The 19362-nt window shown below is 42.3% G+C and overlaps 1 protein-coding gene across 1 annotated transcript in view; it reads right to left on the bottom strand.

The window, feature by feature from the left end:
• Nucleotides 1–3425: 3425 nt before the first annotated feature.
• LOC120913459 (WD repeat-containing protein 62-like) overlaps nucleotides 3426–19362 on the bottom strand; it is an 86346-nt gene continuing 70409 nt past the window's right edge. Inside the window, exons 26-31 of the mRNA XM_040323394.1 lie at nucleotides 17427–17544; nucleotides 13531–13630; nucleotides 9108–9165; nucleotides 6552–7319; nucleotides 5212–5312; nucleotides 3426–3939 (exon numbers count right to left, since the gene is read on the bottom strand). Of these exons, the coding sequence (XP_040179328.1) occupies nucleotides 3700–3939; nucleotides 5212–5312; nucleotides 6552–7319; nucleotides 9108–9165; nucleotides 13531–13630; nucleotides 17427–17544 (1385 nt within the window). The 3' untranslated portion in view covers nucleotides 3426–3699. The remainder of the gene's footprint in view (nucleotides 3940–5211; nucleotides 5313–6551; nucleotides 7320–9107; nucleotides 9166–13530; nucleotides 13631–17426; nucleotides 17545–19362) is intronic.

Raw genomic sequence — 19362 nt, forward strand, 5'->3', positions numbered from 1 at the left:
AAAAAAACACAATAAGCGTTTATCGGTTGGTTTGCGCAAAATTTATAGCGTTTACAAAAAAGGGGATAGTTTTATTGCATTTTTATCAATTTTTTTTTTTTACTACTAATGGTGGCGATCAGCGATTTTTTTCGTGACTGCGACATTATGGCGGACACTTTTGACAATTTTGAGACATTTTTGGGACAATTGTCATTTTCACGGCAAAAAATGCATTTAAAATGCATTGTTTACTGTGAAAATGACTGTTGCCGTTTAGGAGTTAACCACAGGGGGCGCTGAAGGGGTTATGTATGACCTCTTTTGTGTTTCTAACTGTAGGTGGGTGTGGCTGTAGGTGTGATATCATCAATTGTACATTTATGTGGATGTGCCCAGCCGTGCCATTCTGCCGACGTATATCGGCGTGAAAGGGTCCTTAAGAAGCATGGGCGGAAGTGATGTTTTGACGTTGCTTCCGCCCTGCTATGGAGACGGGTGGGGGCCATCTTGCCCTCACTCGTATCCCAGCAAAGCAGTTTGAAGGACCCGATCGCCTCCGTCGCTCCTGACGGCTCCGGTAAGGAGGGCATGGGAGAGCGGCCCCTCTTCCCGGCCGATAACGGTGACCAAAGCCCCACCATTTTCAGACACTGAACAGTATGGGGAGTATTGACTACTCAGGGAAAGTCAGTTACCAACACACACACACCCACCACCACCTTCCTTCCTTGCACAACCCTCTCCTCTTATGGGAGGGTCCGATTACTATCTGTGCTGACTCAGTTCTTCAACCCGACCCCTTACTGATAGAACTTTTATTTTCATACTATATAGAAAATCATGGCTATAGCAGTCAGGAGTGTGTTTAAAATCCTGTTCACAAGCCATCGTTCATACCGTCACTGGTAGACAAGTTTTTAATGAACATATATACTTTTATAGGTAGATTGTTAAAGTGGTAGTAAAGTCAATATCTTAACTTATACCTAAAGGTTAGCTTACAATCAGGCTTACTGTACCTGTAGGTACAATGAATATCTCCATATGTCCATTGTTTAGGAGATAGTCACATCGGCAATAGCAGATAACTTTACCTCCGCATGCGCAGTGATGCTCTGCATTCCAGGGCACGCAGTATGCCATGGAATGCAGAGTGCCGTGGCTCCCGTGCGTGGAAGTGACATCATTGCAGCCCAGGCAATTCAAACAGCCAGAGCCTTCAAATCTGCAAGGAAGACCGGGTGAAGATGGAAGCGTTAGGGAAAGCCATGACAGTGCTGCCCCGGAGGGCTCCATTTGCAGGCAAGTCTGTCATAATGTGCTAGTATGCAGTGCATAAAAACAGAAACTGCTTCTTTACCTTACATCCAGCAATAATGTTCATTTATCTTTACCAGGGAAGAGCTTTGTTTAAACATTGGGTCAAGTAATGATACTATTGCGTCCTGTACAAAACATTGGTATGGACGCAGATTTCAACTTTAAAATTGCGATTTTAATATTGCTACAAAAAAAACAAAAAACAAAAACAAACAAAAACAAGACAAAATTACATAACTTTACAATATCAACACTTAGACTGGCTTTTTAGAAACGTCATATAGACATGATAATGCTATAAAAGGATATTAGAAGTGCAATTAAAACAGATAGACCTTACTATTTAGCATACAGAAATACAAGGTAAAGTTATCAAGCAACGCCACGAATGTAGAGCATTGTGGTTCAAGTGGTTTTTATTTAAAGACTGAAAACGTGGTCATACATTGCTCAAATTTCAGCTGAATCATCAGATAACACGCAACAATTATTTGATCAATGGATAACCCTCAGCACCCTACTACCCAATAGTCTTAATAAAAAAATAATTAAGGAAATGGGTGGACACCTCTCAGTCAAGCAGTGACAGCACCCAAATTACTTGCCATCATCGTTTGGTAGCTCCCACTGTATCCTCGTCTCTGCCAGTGCTGGCTATCAGAATATAATAAGTTCAATGGGAGATTCGTCCATCTCAGCGGTTAGATTTCTCCATGGCCATGCATAGGCAGCTTAACTTCAGAACTGCGGGCATTCAAAAAATAAAACAAAGACCTAATAAGAGATAAACTCAGGCGGTTTCAGACACAAGTCCAAACCAACCTGAGCTATCCTGCCAGAAGGCAGTCAAAGACCACAGCCAATCACAGGCAGCAGAGGGTCAACAGGGTCATGGGCATCCAAGGCTCATTGATGCACGTGGGGAGGCAAGGCTGGCCCATGTAGTCTGATCCAATAAAAGAGCTACTATAGTTCAGATTGATGGAAAAGTTAATGCTGGGTTCCAATAGAAAGGTGTCAGAACACAGAGCATCACAGTTTGTGGGGCCAAGTATCCACATACCGGTCAGTGTGCCCATGCTGACTCGTGTCAGCAGCCAAAAGCACCTACAATGGGCACGTAAGCATCAGAAGTGGACCACAAGAGCAATGGAATAAAGTTGGCCGGTCTGAAGAATTTAAGAATGGTTTGAACAACAAAACAAGTTTAAGGTGCCGACTTGGCCTCCAAATTCTCCAGATCTCAAGCCAAATCAAGCATCCGATTCATGGAAGCATTCACCTCACAACTTAGGGGACCTAAAGAATCTCCATTGATGGCTACTGATGGCTTGGTGCTAGATACCACAACATACCTTGAGAGGCCTAGTAGAGTTCATGCCTCCACAGATTATGGTGGATGGTCATAATGTTATGGCTGTTCTGTATTAAATAATTATAACTGGGCAGACATAAAATTATAAAATATTTTCCCCTTTTCTGAGCCAGACACTTTAGCTGGAGTGTCAAGGGTGAGAGCTCACTTGAAATGTGTAACCTTTACATTTGTAGGTAGCAGATGGTTGCCAAAGAGCTGTTTGTGTGTGTGTGCGCGTGTGTGTGTGTGTGTGTGTGTGTGTGCGTGTGTGTATATATCTATATTCTATGTAGTGCAAATAAAAGCAACCACCAAATACTGGATCATCTTCTTTTTTTTTTTTAAATACAAAGCAGCCTTGGTGGACAGCTTTGGAAAGCAGTCATGTTAGTTGTATGATAAATTAATGAAACAGAAAAACACACACACACATACACATATATATATACACACACACACACACACACACACACACACATACACATACACATACATATATATATATACACACACACACACACACACACACACACACACACACATATACATACACACATATACATACACACACACACACACATACACATACACATATATATATATATATATATATATATATATATCTCAAACATGCAACGTCAGTAAGGAGCTAGTGCACAACATTTTCAATGGTGTGTTGATGCTGAAGGGTTGAAACAGTCTTCTACAATATGGATCTCAACCAGCCCTTTTTCCCTCACTAGGTAACATAGTTAGAAAGGAATGACTAACAAGTAAAGTGTCACCCCTAGAAATGGTCATAGCAGGTGGAAAGACCCCCCAGAAACTGGTATAAGCAGGTAGGCAGAGCTGGAAAGCCAATAGTTGAGATTATACTAGAATCCAAGGGATAATAAAATATGGCGGATGATTCAACACTGACATCTATCAAAACTATCAGTTGTGGTAAACAGGGCTTTTACGAATACAATTACGGTAGAGTGAACAGCCCAACAGGATCGTAGTATGGTCATAGGAGGCCCAGGCTTTCCGAAAAGGTGTCACAGTGCAGTGCTGTTAATCTTCTCCTTTACGATCTGCAGCATCATTTCTGAATAATGTTCCAGCAAGTGAAGAGAGGCACTGGTTGTGGCACTGGTTGTGGCATTTAGTTTGCCATTAGGTGCCATTCTCTGGCTTATTCCCAACAACTCCATTTCGCTTTGAATATGGTTGAAGGCATCAAAGAATATCGATTTGAGATGTGACTTTTCTTCATGAGATCCATTGAAGTTTTCAATCTGCAAGAGAAAAAAATATATACATTAAAATTAAAAGATGGATTCGTTTTTTTGGAACTTTCTAAGATGATATATGGAACTTTAAATTTTTAAAAATATAATAAATATCCCCAAAAATGTATTATGATGTATTATGTAAAATGAGCTCTCTTGTTGGAAAAAGATAAAGAGCAGGATCTCACCCCCCCCCCCCCCCCCCCCCCATCAAGAAAAAAACTGATTGGAATTTCCAAAACTCGCAAAATTCCCACGCATGCTCGGAAACAATTCGATGCATGCTCAGAAGCATTGAACTTTATTTTCTTGGCTTGTCGTAGTATTGTAAGTCACTGCGTTCTTGGCAGTCAAAAGTTCACCGAACTTTTGTGTGACCGTGTGTATGCAAGGTAGGCTTGAGAGGAATTCCGTCGTAAAAACCATCCAACTTTTTTTCAGACGGGAAAACCGATCATGTGTAAGAGTGGAAATCTTCCAATGGGGATCTGGTGTCAACCAGGAATTTCAACTCACTTCTTGTGTGTCTATGGGACAGGAAGGGAAGGGAAATCTCCTCAATGGGACACACGGCAAGAATAAAACTGACAGGGGTTATAACCAGGGCCATCTTAATAGCATCATGGGCCCCTGGGCAAAGTAATGCACTGGGCCCCTACCAGCCTGCCCCAATTTACGCACTTACTCTCAAGAATCAGTTGATAGAATTAAAACATATACTAGTATGTTCAATAAAATACATTTTAAACAATGTAAAAACCATTTGATAAATCAAAAACAAATCATTACACTGGGCACTTAAAAAAAAAAAAAATATTTAAGTCAGTAACTACAAATACTGCTGACTTTTAATATAAAGGACACTTACCTGCCCAGGTATCTTGCGATGTCGGCACCCCTAGCCAATCCGTCCATAGCCTTCGGGTGCAGGGGCCGGGATCCTTACTAAGGGAAACAGGAAGTGAAGCCTTGCGGCGTCACAGCCCGTTTCCTACTGCGCATGTGCGAGCTGAGCTGCGCTTTCTGAATAGTCCCGCTGTCTTCTGGGACCTGTGTGTCTACTGGAAAGCAGCTGGGGCTGAGGGGTGGGGATAGGAGAGGCCAGACATTTCATAGATCGCTGTGTGAAGATCTTATCCGGAAGTGGGAGCGGGTACCTGCACACCTCCACAGGTGTCTACCCCCCCCCCCCCAAAATGTGCCAGAAGTGGCAGTGGAGGATGGGGGGGGCTGCTTTAAATATCATCCTGTTGAAAAATCTCATGTGAACATATTTACCTCTTTATAAGTCTTCAGCGTCTTCTGAAAAGTGCTGTGCAATTCCTCAATCATCGTCTCACACTGCCCCATGAGTACCTTCATACCCTGGGAGGAAGCATCTAAAAAAAAACACCAGAAAGAATGGAAGTCAATACTAAAATTTGCAGCAAGACCGAGTTAAATTATGGTGCGAAATTTGCATTCAAGTTATATTTAAATCAAAAAAGGATTGCCAGCATCTGACACAAAAAAAAAAAAAAGTCCCTTTAACTACTTGCTGACCAGCCGCCGCAGTTATAACTGCGTGCGTGCCCCCCGCTCGTCCCTGACTTCCGTGCGATTGCTCGTTACAGAGCGAGGACCGGGGGCTGTGTGTGTAAACACACAGCTCCCGGTCCTGTCAGGGGAGAAATGCCTGACCGTCTGTTCATACAATGTATGAACAGCGATCAGTCATTTCCCCTAGTGAGGCCACCCCCCCTACAGTTAGAACACACCCAGGGCACATACTTAACCCCTTCCCCGCCCCCTAGTGTTAACCCCTTCCCTGCCAGTGGCATTTTTATAGTAATCCAATGCATTTTTATAGCACTGATCGCTATAAAAATGCCAATGGTATCAAAAATGTGTCAAAAGTGTCCGAAGTGTCCGCCATAATGTCGCAGTACCAAAAAAACAAAAATCGATGATTGCCGCCATTACTAGTAAAAAAAAAATATTAATAAAAATGCCATAAAACTACCCCCTATTTTGTAAACGATATAACTTTTGCGCAAACCAAACGTTTATTGCGATTTTTTTACGAAAAATATGTAGAATAATACGTATCGGCCTAAACTGAGGAAAAAAATTGTTGTTTTTTTTATACATTTTTGGGGGATATTTAATGTAGCAAAAAGTAAAAAATATAAAAAAAAATTAAAATGTCGTTCTATTTTTGTTTATAGCTCAAAAACTAAAAACCGCAGAGGTGATCAAATACCACCAAAAGAAAGCTCTATTTGTGGGGAAAAAAGAACGCCAATTTTGTTTGGGAGCCACATCGCACGACCGCGCAATTGTCAGTTAAAGCGACGCAGTGCCGAATCGCAAAAAGTGCTCTGGTCTTTGACCAGCAATATGGTCCGGGGGTTAAGTGGTTAAAGCCCAGCTCAACCCAAAAGACTAGTTGGTAGCAACAGGATAGAGCATGGGAGATCGCTGGAGAAAACTTACTAAAACCAGTGCACACAGAATCTGGTGCCGCTGCGCTAGATTGTATTGTCAAAAGTAAATTGAGCAAGCAAATTAAGTTCACTTTTCAGTATTCTTTATCTGAACCCATCTACATGAGGATAAATTAAATGCATTTAACTTACTAGGCTTTTCGACATCATTGGAACAAGGGGTTGGTGAAGTGGACAGACGCCTGCTTGGTGAAAAAGCTCTTTCACTGCCGTTTCTGGTGGGAGAGACACTTAGAGCTGTATGAACTGTACACTCAGCTATAGAAGCTCTTCTGGGCCCATTATAGACATCTTGTGACTTACAGGTTAGAGATAATAAGCCTTTCCTATCCTGAAGGTCAGAGGCGATTCCACACTTCTGAGCATCTAAAGCTTTCGACTTGACCACAGTGCTAAAAAGTTCCTCTTTTCGCGATGTCTTTGACAGATTATTTATAGACTTGGCTTTTTTCTTTAGACGTGGGATAACTCCATGACCTGCTGGAGGTGGCATCAAAAGTTTATCCGATATGGAGTTTAAGCTGGTGGTAGATTTAGTCTTGGCTTCTTGCGGTCCTGAAGCGACCTGTCCACAGAGTGCAGAGGAAGAAGGCGATTTGTTGAGTTTTTCCTCGGAGGCTTTCAACTTAATGTTTTCTGAAGGCAAGTCAGTAGTGGAGAGCGGCCGGAATAAATTAGATGGGCTTTTTTGCTCTTCCCCTGTATTAATGCCTTCTCCCATTGATGCACTTCTTAGTATTTTTGCCTTTGAACTAGCAGTGGCCTCCATGTAAGATCGCCCTTTGTTGGACTTATTTATTGAATTGTTCTTATTTGGCCAGCAGCCAGGGAATGATGATCGAGAGGCAGATTTATCAGCGACTTGTGCCTTCTGTAAATTTGGGACCAATATAGCGATATCTGCATAGATCAAAGAAATATAAGCCATTAGAAAAATAGGAAAAAAAAAAAAGTGGTGTTCAAGTTGACAACAGTGTTGGATTTAGAGATGTACAGATACCGGTGCCAATATCAAGCAGTGCAATTTGAGCCCATACAAATTTAAACGGGCTCTAATCCCACATGGTTTAAACAGGAATGCAGGGCGATTAGGTTCACACAGGAGCAGTGTGGGAAATGGCATATGATTCAGACAGGAATCACACCCAATTCCTGTTAAAATCACATGCAATTCCTTGCAGTACAATTTGAGCCCATTCATTTTGCTCAACCAGCCCCCCCCCCCACCCCAATGGCTTATGCACCCTTTAGTGATGCAAGAAATACAGAGAGCAACATACCAGAGGTTTCAGATTTCTGCAGTATCAGGAAAGCAGCAAAGTGTCAGAATTTAAAAATTGGACTGCAGTAAAGCGGAGTATACACGATCTACAGCCTTGGCATGGCAGCAAAATGCAGTACATATCATAAATATTTAGACCGATGCGTTTTATATTCACTTGCTGGTCATTGACAGGAGCGCTGTCATGCTGATGATGAGCATGCGTCTATACAACACATCAGTCCAAAGATTTACTACATTTTGCTCTAAAGTCCAAAGCACAAATGTTCCCTTTTTTTCAAGCTCCGATGAAGACCTGAGATTCCCAAACGTATCAGGGTGTATGCAACGGTCATCTGATTTTACTCTTAAAATATACTAGATTTTAGTATTCTGGTGTTCTGCTTCAATTTAAAATTTACTCTATAATTTCTTTACATGAAGAATCTCTCAGCCCAGTCTTCAAACAGCATGCCAAATGAGTTTAACCCAATTGGATGCCAATAACGGCTTCAAGGAATCCAGTGCCATCTATCCACTTCCTGAAGAAGTTCTGGAATATGCAGGTTTTCATCCCAAACATCTTGCTATTGTAGAACTGGTCACCAGTACTCCATTATGCTTTTCTGACTTCATTCAAACATCCCTGCCACTATAATAAAAAATAAAAAACAAACAAACACACACACACACACACACACACTACTATACTACTATACTAGTACACAAACACACACAACAACCACATATAAAGTGCAAAGAAAAGTCATTGCATTTCTTGCAAAAAATGTTGGAGTATGGCCTCAGATAAATAAGGTAGTTAATAATAAAAGTGTACCATCATCCCGATTAATATATGAAAGAGGGGATGGGGGTTACCCCACCAGGGTTGCCTAATACCACACTTCACCACCTAATTATGGGTGAGCTTTTTTCTTTTGTTTTACCTTTATCTTGTTATTGCATTGCATTACTATGGCTATTGTTGAATTTATCATATTTGCATAACATTAATTGTATTTAATTGCTTTATAGATTGGTTCTCTTGAGAAAGCGGTTTCACCGCGAAACTAGTCGAGGCATAGACCAGTCTATATGTTTGCAACAACAGAATTGCCCGGGGGTACTCCCTGAGGTCCTGTTTTTTCAATTTTACCATGTATTCTTTGTTCAACAATTGTATGTAATAAAAAATATTTTTATATTATATGTATGTTATTTTTTACCCAATACCGAGATAGTCCCACAAACGCCCCCTTTTTGGGGGGAGGGGATTCTTAGAGGACCAGCCCTAGCCACTGTCCCTCGTCCCCTGTCCCCATCCCCTCTTTCATTGCATTTCTTGCTAGTTTAGTACTTGCTCATAAAACAAAAAAATCATAAAAATATAATTATTGTATATCTTCATTATGAATATAAAAACTCACCAGCACTGGTTGAAGATTTTCTCCTTTCTGTTCCAAGGGTAATTTTTTCCATTGCTTTCTAGGAAAAAAAATAAATGTATATGAATCTTTGTAAAAGACACAAACAACTTGCATGAATAAAAGGGAAAGAGAAAAGTTCAAAAGTTTTTCACCCCCTATTTTTTTTTATCATTAGGCAAATGCAAACCGATGCCAGCAATTTTCGGTGCAGTGTTGCTGATCTGCCTGTAGCAACGGTGGCAAAGTATCTAAATGGGCAAAAATATAACAAACTCATTACATCTTTCCAATACATACACATTTCCCTCTTGTTTTGTCTCTTTAAAAAGGCAGCACGTAAAGAATGCGGTGCATCTCCTAATTTACAGTAAATATGCTGACAAACCGTACAATAAAATCCCAATGTTATCAGCCTCTCTTTACCTCTCCAACCCCCTCTGTATATCTCTATAACCTAAGGCTGGCTATACACTGTGCAAATTTTAATTCTCTGAAAGGGGAATCCCTCCTGCCGAGCAATTGTTTGCTCCCGGAGGGGGAAAGCTGTCCCCGCCAAGAGAAGACCATGATAGCAGCCGCTAGCGAGAATCGTTAGATAATCCGGCAGGCTGGTTTTACCCAAGTTGATCGACCAACTTGCTCTATTCAGCCTACCCATTAACGGTTCCATTCTCAGCCTGTCCCTGCTGAACCGGCCGAGATTTGAACAGTCTATAGCCTCGTGCACACGATTGGATTTTCCGACAACAAATGTGCGATTGCAAGGTTTTGTCGGAAAATACGACCATTTGTATGCACCATCGGACAATTGTTGCCGGATTTTCCGTCAACAAATGTTGGATAGCATGCCTTCAATTTTTAAGACAAATAAACGTGTGCCGTAGGATTATCCAATCGTGTGTACACAAGTCCGTCGGAAAAATATCCAAAGTACAAACATGCATGCTCTGAAGCAATGTTAACCATAGCACAACATTAGCAGAAGTTGCCCAAAGGGGGTGCTAAAGTGCTGAAAAACCAAGTTGTTTTGCATTTGTTGGCTGACAAAGTTTTGCTGTCTGTATGCAGAACAAGTTCACGGCCAACGCCCTTCAAACAAAATTACATGGCTTTGTCCGATGGAAACCCGATCGTGTGTGTATGAGGCTTATGGCCGACCCAAGGGTAAGAAAAAAAAAAAAAAACACACCTCCTGCGCATGACGACACGCGTTGGATGGAGCCGACGGAAGCCTGTCAATCAAATAGGAATGCCTAGTCCCGAAGACCATACCCGGAAGCGGCGGAGAACATCTCTCTCTAAAACGGTAAGTACTGCGTCGATTTTAAAAAAAAAACACCCGATTCTGCTTCCCAAAATGAGCCTCAATCTAATGTTAAAAATTGAGTTTTTGGGTGAACCACCACTTTAAATTGCACCAATAAATGGAAGATTGCACTGGAAGAAATATGTGATCACTGGATGTATACATAGCCGTTTTTTTTAAAAGACTTATTTTGACCTCACTTTATAAAAGACTAATGCAATGGAGATACAAGTTTATATATATATGAATTGCATTTACGTACAATTTGCACATGTTATGCACTTTAGATGAATGAGGATTGTAAAATGTTATTATGTTAGGGTATATACAGTGGGGCAAAAAAGTGTCAGCCACCAATTGTGCTCCCACGTAAAAAGATGAGAGGCCTGCAATTGTCATCATAGGTATACCTCAACTATGAGACAAAATGTGGAAACAAATCCAGACAATCACATTGTCTGATTTGGAAAGAATTTGCAAATTATGGTGGAAAATAAGTATTTGGTCAATATCAAAAGTTCATCTCAATACTTTGTTATATATCCTTTGTTGGCAATGACAGAGGTCAAACATTTTCTGTTAGTCTTCACACACTGTTGCTGGTATGTTGGCCCATTCCTCCATGCAGATCTCCTCTAGAGCAGTGATGTTTTGGGGCTGTCGCTGGGCAACACGGACTTTTAACTCCCTCCAAAGGTTTTCTATGGGGTTCAGATCTGGAGACTGGCTAGGCCACTCCAGGACCTTGAAATGCTTCTTACGAAGCCACTCCTTCGCTGCCCGGGCGGTGTGTTTGGGATCATTGTCATGCTGAAAGACCCAGACACGTTTCATCTTCAATACCCTTGCTGATGGGAGGAGGTTTGCACTCAAAATCTCACGATACATGGCCCCATACATTCTTTCATGTACACAGATCAGTTATCCTGTTCCCTTTGCAGAGAAACAGCCCAAAAGCATGATGTTGCCACCCCATGCTTCACAGTAGGTATAGTGTTCTTTGGTTGCAACTCGGCATTCTCTCTCCTCCAAACACGACAGATGGTTTCATCTGAGCATATGACATTCTCCTAATCCTCTTCTGGATCATCCAAATGCTCTCTAGCAGACCTCAGACGGGCCCAGACATGTACTGGCTTAAGCAGGGGGACACGTCTGGCACTGCAGGATCCGAGTCCCTGGCGGCGTAGTGTGTTACTGATGGTAGACTTTGTTACGTTGGTCCCAGCTCTCTGCAGGTCATTCAGTAGGCCCCCCCCCCCCCGTGTGGTTCTGGGATTTTTGCTCACCGTTCTTGTGATCATTTTGACCCCACGGGGCGAGATCTTGCGTGGAGCCCCAGATTGAGGGAGATTATCAGTGGACTTGTATGTCTTCCATTTTCTAATTATTGCTCCCACAGTTGATTTTTTTCACACCAAGCTGCTTGCCTATTGGAGATTCAGTCTTCCCAGCCTGGTGCAGGTCTACAATTGTGTTTCTGTTGTCCTTCGACAGCTCTTGGAGTGTCACTGTTTGAACTTGTTATCAGTATAAAAGACATCTGTCCACAACCTCAAACAGGTGCCATTAATACAGGTAATGAGTGGAAGACAGAGGAGCCTCTTAAAGAAGATACAGGTCTATGAGAGCCAGAAATCTTGCTTGTTTGTAGGTGACCAAATACTTATTTTTCACCATAATTTGCAAATAAATTCTTTCCAAATCAGACAATGTGATTGTCTGGATTTGTTTCCACATTTTGTCTCTCATAGTTGAGGTATACCTATCATGACAATTACAGGCTTCTCTCATCTTTTTAAGTGGGAGAACTTGCACAATTGGTGGCTGACTAAATACTTTTTTGCCCCACTGTATTTGTAATCACGCATGGTTTTGAATTATTGTATTGCTGCGCATGAGTGTAGTGGTCTACCATCAGATCTTCCTACACATCCATTTCTTGGCTGTAGATATAAAAGCGTACCACGCCATACTGCTCTCAGGACTGGAGGGGTCAGCATACTGGGAAAAAATAAAAATAAAACAGAGGGTGCACCAGACTAGCGCATTATCCCAATAACCATTGATCTACTTAAAACTAAAACAGATAAAGCTCAAAGTCAAATGCCACATACACACGGTCGGAATTTCCGACAACAAATGTTTGATGTGAGCTTGTTGTCGGAAAATCCAACCGTGTGTATGCTCCATCGGACATTTGGTATCGGAATTTCCGACGACAACAAATGTTTGAGAGCTGGTTCTCAATTTTTCCCACAACAAAAGTTCTTGGTCAGAAATTCCGATCTACTGTAGCCAATTCCGATGCACAAAAATCCTACGCATGCTCGGAATCATTGAACTTAATTTTTCTTGGCTCGTCGTAGTGTTGTACGTGACTGCCTTCTTGAGGTTCGGAATTTCCGACAACATTTGTGTGACCGTCTGTATAAAAGACAAGTTTGAGCGAACACTCTGTTGGAAAAAAATCCACGGTTTTGATGCCGGAACGTCCGATCTTGTGTGAAAAAGCTGTTCTGTCCATTCTGCATGCCCCTAGGTTTGGGAGGTCTCCAGATGGATTACACATTTCAAAGGGTAGTACCCTCTTCCTCAGAGCCAAAACCAGAGGAAGAGAATACTATTCTAGAAATGCGCAAGCACAATTAAATCTAGGCAATGTCCACCGAGGCCTAGGAGATCACAGAGAAGACAGAACAACTGTTACTTTGATGATCTTTGTCCGTTTTATCGTTTGTAAGTAGATAGACGCTTATTTTTACAAATAAATGGTTATTGGGATAATGCGCTAGGCTGCTGCACTCTTGTGTTATTTCCAGGGCCGACAACACTGCTGGGGGTATCAATGTAGTATGGACACACTACAGGAATTTAGGAGCTTACTGAATTTATGGCAAGATCAACAGGTATTTTTATGTAGTTTTTAAATGAGAAAAAAAAACACCACCACAGGAAATGTATATGAATTGAAGAGATGTACTGCATATGTTTTTTTCCCCCCAGACATACACTTTTGGCATCGTAAGTACAAAAGTAAAAAACAAGTTTATTTAGTACGTTGGACACATCTTGTCCTATTTTAGGGTGTACAGAGCTTGCATTATTTATTCTTACATCAGAGAGTTTCCTGGTAAGATGTGGTCTGGTCGATTCCTCATTTGCCTCTGGATCCATCGACATACACGTTATTTGGGGTGGTAGCACATTTTCTAGTCTAAAAAGGAGAGCATAAATATATATGATTTTATACATGACATAACCCAGTTACATATTTCTAAACCAAAATAAATAAAATGAACATAAAAATTGCTTTCGATGGTCTCTCACTGCAGATATACAAGGCACAGGGCTCAAGGCACAGGAAAAGTAGTTCTAACTGAACATTTCTCAATGTTCCTTAGAAGATGCCAAAACTTTACTTCTTGAATTCAGGCCTACTAGGATTGAGAGAATAATAGGATTTTTATAACAGCTTACCTGTGAAATCCTTTTCTTGGAGTACATCACAGGATACAGAGCATCCATAGTAATTACTATGTGGGTTACACGCCACCTATAGGTGAATGGACACTGGCACACCCAAAGACCGGAAGTCTCCCTCTATATAACCCCTCCCATACAGGAAGTACCTCAGTTTTGTAGCAAAGCAATACATATCCCAATAAGAGGGGAGGGACCTCTGTGTCCCGTGATGTACTTCAAGAAAAGGATTTTACAGGCAAGCCGTTATACAAATTATATTTACTTTATCGTACATCACGGGACACAGTAATTACTATGGCTGCTCTATGTGGGATGTCCCAAAGCAAAGCCTCTGAGGGGAGGGAGACACAAATAAAAGCAGGCCGCCATCAGACGTAAGGATCTATACTGCTGCCTGCAGTACACTGTGCCCAAAAGCGGCATTCTCTTGCCTCCGGATGTCCAATTGATAACATTTTGTAAATTTATGTACAGGCGACCAAGTCGCGGCCTTCCAAGAGGCGTGGTGATGCACTGCCCACGAAGCACTCACTGCCCTGGTATAGTGCATCAACTTGAAAGGGCGGAACCCTTCCTTTCAAACCATAAGCCTGAATTATAACCTGACAAATCCACTTTGAAATAGTTGATTGCGACGCTGCCTGCCCTTTCCTGGGGCCTTCTGGCAACACAAAGTATCAGTTTTCCGTATCTAAGCTGTCACCTTCAGATTGTAGTGAGAGCTGTTAGGCTCTCACTACATAGAGAGAATGCAATAATTTTTCCTCCGGAGAACAAGAATATGGAAAAAAGGAAGGCAGGGAGACATCTTGGTTCAGGTGAAAACTGGACACTACCTTAGGCAGAAAGGTTGGGTGAGGACACAACACCATCTTGTTCTTATTAATAAGTATGAATCTTTACATGAGAAAGCGGCCAATTCTGATGCAGGTGTTTTTTTTGACACAAAGTTGTCCAACTTCTTGTTGAACCTGGACACCGATAGATGTCCGGGGTGCCCCATTTTTGGCATATGTCTGAAATGTTTTCTGGGATGGAGAGACTATTCTACCGGGAACAATTGAAGGCAGCTCAAGAAATTCACCTGCCAATTCTCCACTCCTGGAATGAAGACTGCAGATAGGCAGGGTACATGCTTCTCTGCCCAAGCCAGAATATGGTTCACCTCCCACTTATGGTGCCCCCTTGGTGGTTGATGTAAGCCACTTCTGTGGCATTGTCGGATTGTATCCCAACAGGACAACCATGCAACCTGAAAGTCCAGGCCATTAGGGCCAGACGCACCACCCGAATCTCTAGACTGTTGACGGGCAAGGCTTTTTCGGACTCTGACCACTTCCCCTTGACAGTGGTCTCCTCCAGAACTGCTTCCCAGCCCAAGAGGCCGGCATCCGTTGTTACTATTTTCCAGATTACTGGTATGAAGGATTTCCCCTTCTGCAAATTTTTGGCCATCAATCACCAACTGAGACTCTGGCGCACCCTTGGGACCAGATACATTGGGTGATCCAAGGCTTGGATCCTCTTGTTACAAGCAGACAGAATACTGTTTTGCAACAGTCTTGAATGAAACTGGACATAGGGAACCGCTTTGAATGAAGCCACCATCTTTCCCAACAACCTCATGCAAAGGCGAATGGAAGGATCCTTCTTTGCCTTGACCACATGGACCAGATCTCTTCTAGCCCTGACTTTCGTCTGAGGCAAAAATATTTTCTTGGGCTGTGTCTATAACCAGACCCAAGTACTCCAGCTTTCTGGCCGTAAGGTCGACTTCTCTAGGTTGAGAATCCAACCCAGGTGAAATAAGTACTTGACCGTGTTGGACACAGTCTGGTCTAGCTGTGCAACCGACTGGTCTATCAGCTGCAGGTCATCTAGGTATGCCATTACTGCTTTAACCTGGACCCTTAGTCTTGCTAGTACAGGTGCCAGAACTTTTGTAAACACCCGGGGCGCGTGGCTATCCCAAAGGGCAAGGCCATGAACTAAAAGTGACGCTGTTCTACCACAAATCGCAGAAACTTCTGGTGAGCGGGGGAAATTGGCACATGCAGATATGCATCTTTGATGTCAGAAATGTATGACTCCATGCGAAAAGAGCGGATGGTCAGGAACCGACTTCCCTTGAGCAAGGACACTTTTAATAACCTGCTTAAGCTGGTCTTTTAGGGATTGATAAATGCCTATTGCCGCTACTACAGGCTGTGCTGCTGCACCTGCTACAGCAAACAAGGCTTTAAGCAAAAATTCCAGCTTCTTATCGGCTGGATCCTTAAAAACCGGGACATTGTCCACTGGACAATTTAGACTCCTTAGTGAATTTTTCCTAAAAAGGATAAAGATCTTTATCTTCTAGGAGGAAGAAAATAGCTATCTGGGTCATCCCAGTCAGCAAATATCAGCCACTCCAGCAATGGGTGTACAAGGAAAGCATGTGGACCCTGTGGAGACCTTAAAAAAACAAACAAAGAGGAAAAGGGGGCCTCAGCCACTTGCGCTGGGGGCAACTTGTATCCAGAAGTATCCGGATAGACAAGCCTACGAATAGACACTTGGCCTTCCAAGCCCTCAGCAGGACGCTGCCTTAATCCCAGCCTGCGTTCCATGGTCAGGGAGTAGGGATAGGCTTTTTGTGCCCTGACACCCCCCCCCCCTCCCCTCCCTTTTATATATTTTTTTGTCTGTTCCCCTCTTTTTCTTAGATGTCCTAGTTTCTTCTTTTTGCTCCTGGGAACTGGATATCCCCAGCTTGTTGGTAAGCGCTTCGACGCAAGTTTCACAACACGCATTCGGTGCTCTATAAGCATTTATTCCAATCCAATCCAATCCAGAATGGACCAACTCCATAAAGGATTGAACTAGCAATTTGAGATTGCGAGGTTGAGAGGGGCTCTTCTGAGACTGAATTCTCAGAGTCGTCATCATCTGCCTGCCCTTCTTCCCGGTTACCCAATGGTATGGCAACATCATCTTCCCATACCTGTTCCAATAGAAGAGGAAGAGACCCATCATGTTTTTTCCCTTACAAAGGACAACCTTTTTGTAACCAAGGACCTGGATCCCAGGATCCAGCGCTCAAAAGAGGAGCATTACAGGCAATAGACCTTGCTTTCTTCCTTGAGGCTTGGGTACCATCCATTTTGGTCATTCTTTTTTGGCATCTTGAATGGATCTGACTACATAGCCCCTTGATCCTGCCAAGGATTTATCCAACGGGGCTCTTCTTTAGAATAGCACCTTGAGACACTGGCGAAAAAAAACTGAGGTACTTCCTGTATGGGAGGGGTTATATAGAGGGGGACTTCCTGTCTTTGGGTGTGCCAGTGTCCATTTACCTATAGGTGGCATATAACCCACATAGCAATTACTATGGCCGATTTTTGTCCCCGTGATGTACGATAAAGAAATGGACATTTTCCTTCAGTAGTTGACGCTGGGATTATGTGCCCCAGCCCAAAAGCTTGGTATGGCCAACAAAAATCATGGACATTCCCCAAGTATAAAGCAGAGATGAGATTCTTTACCTTTTTTTCCCTTGGCTTCCAGACAGAAATTTGGCAGAGAAACTAAGCCGATGGTTTAGAAATGGATCATTTTCATCCTCATTGGGCATCAGATCCTTCAGACAGTTATCAAATTTTTCTGTAAAAATAGAAGCAAATACCGTATTTATCGGCGTATAACACGCACCCTAACTTTAATAGGGAAGTTTTAGGAAAAAAACTTTCCACAGCCCCCTGCGTATAACATGCAGGCACAGTTTACCCTCTATTTTCAGGGTAAAAAAGTGAGTGTTATACGCCAATAAATACAGTACATTTTTGATCATAAAAATTGTTAGTAAGCTGTAAAGAGAGAAGAGTGAAGGAGAGGAGAGGCCAGGAGAAGGAAGAAAAGAGGCCAGGAGAAGGAAGAAAAGAGGCCAGGAGAAGGAAGAAAAGAGGCCAGGAGAAGGAAGAAAAGAGGCCAGGAGAAGGAAGAAAAGAGGCCAGGAGAAGGAAGAAAAGAGGCCAGGAGAAGGAAGAAAAGAGGCCAGGAGAAGGAAGAGGAGAGGCCAGGAGAAGGGAAAGGAAAGACAGGGAGGGAGAGGAAAGGAGAAAAAAATATATATTATTATAATAATAATAATAATAAATAATAATATCATCAATTTTCAGTTACCAGGATTTAAAGCAGTATGCATACCGATTGATCCTTCATTAAGGAAGGAAGGAACTGGTACAAAATATCATTCTAGGTGTCAGCTTTAGGACTGCATGCAAGTTGCCCTCACTGTACAAGGAACTATGAAAAGGTCTTTACTGCAATTTTTTAGAGAGGTCATAACCTCATTTTAACTACTAGACACCCACATAGGGTTTACCACAGGATTTAATGACTGTAGTCTTTCCTCGTAACGGAGATCCTCCAGCCCTCTTTATTAGCTTTGTTGCCCTTCTCAGGACTCTTTCAAGTTCTAGTACATCCTTCTTGAGAACTGGTGACTGGAACTGGATGGCAGACCTAAAGATGTGGCCGACCCAGAGTTTTGTAAAATTATAGACTTATACTTTAATCTCTCAAGTAAAACCTGGAGTTTTAAGAAAGCAGTGTGAAACACTTGACTCATCCATCCCTCCCCGCAATTGCATAAGTGGTGCGATTATGTACTGTTTTTTTATACAATAACGCATTCCTCTGAATTTACATGGGTGTACAGTTGTCCAGAATGTTTTTTTTTTGGAACTAGGATTTTTGCTTTACTGAGCAGGGCATTCTGTCTTTTTTGTTTTTGCCAGTATCCATTCACCTGAAGGTGTCAGAAAACCAAGGTAGTCATGAACAAGTCATGTCATGTCCTGTGATGCTTAATCAAAAGATTACATTTTCTTAATGCAAAGTGGAAGAGTCACTAGGGCAAGAAGGGATAGGATTTGTTTCCAAAAAAAAGGAAGAGGACTCAAGTTATAACTTTTCCCCCATTGTATGCAACATTTTGGCTGTAGGGCCATTTAATAGTAGGATTTCTTTACAAAAAAATAAATAAAAAAAAGGCCCCCTTGTTTAAAAAGATGTACAAACCATCAACCCAACCAACAAAGTCAAAAGCCTCGGAGTCATCTTTGACTCAGACATGACTATGGACGCACAAATAGGAGCAGTAGTCAGCGGTTCTCACTACTTTCTCCGCATGCTACGTAGACTCATTCCCTTCATCCCGGAAGAGGATAAAGCAGTAGTTGTTGGCACAATCATCAATTCCCGACTCGACTACGCAAACTCCCTCTACCTAGGACTACCCAAATACCAGATTTCGTGTCTACAAGTCATCCAGAACACGGCAGCCAGACTGGGAACAGGTAAAAAAACGTGGGAATCTATCACCCCGGTCTTGAGGTCCCTCCACTGGCTAGCCGTAAAGGATCGGATCACATTCAAGACACTATGCCTCACCCACAAATGCGCACAAGGAAGCGCTCT

This window comes from Rana temporaria, chromosome 9 (genome assembly GCF_905171775.1).
Source record: "Rana temporaria chromosome 9, aRanTem1.1, whole genome shotgun sequence".
Lineage (NCBI taxonomy): Eukaryota > Metazoa > Chordata > Amphibia > Anura > Ranidae > Rana > Rana temporaria.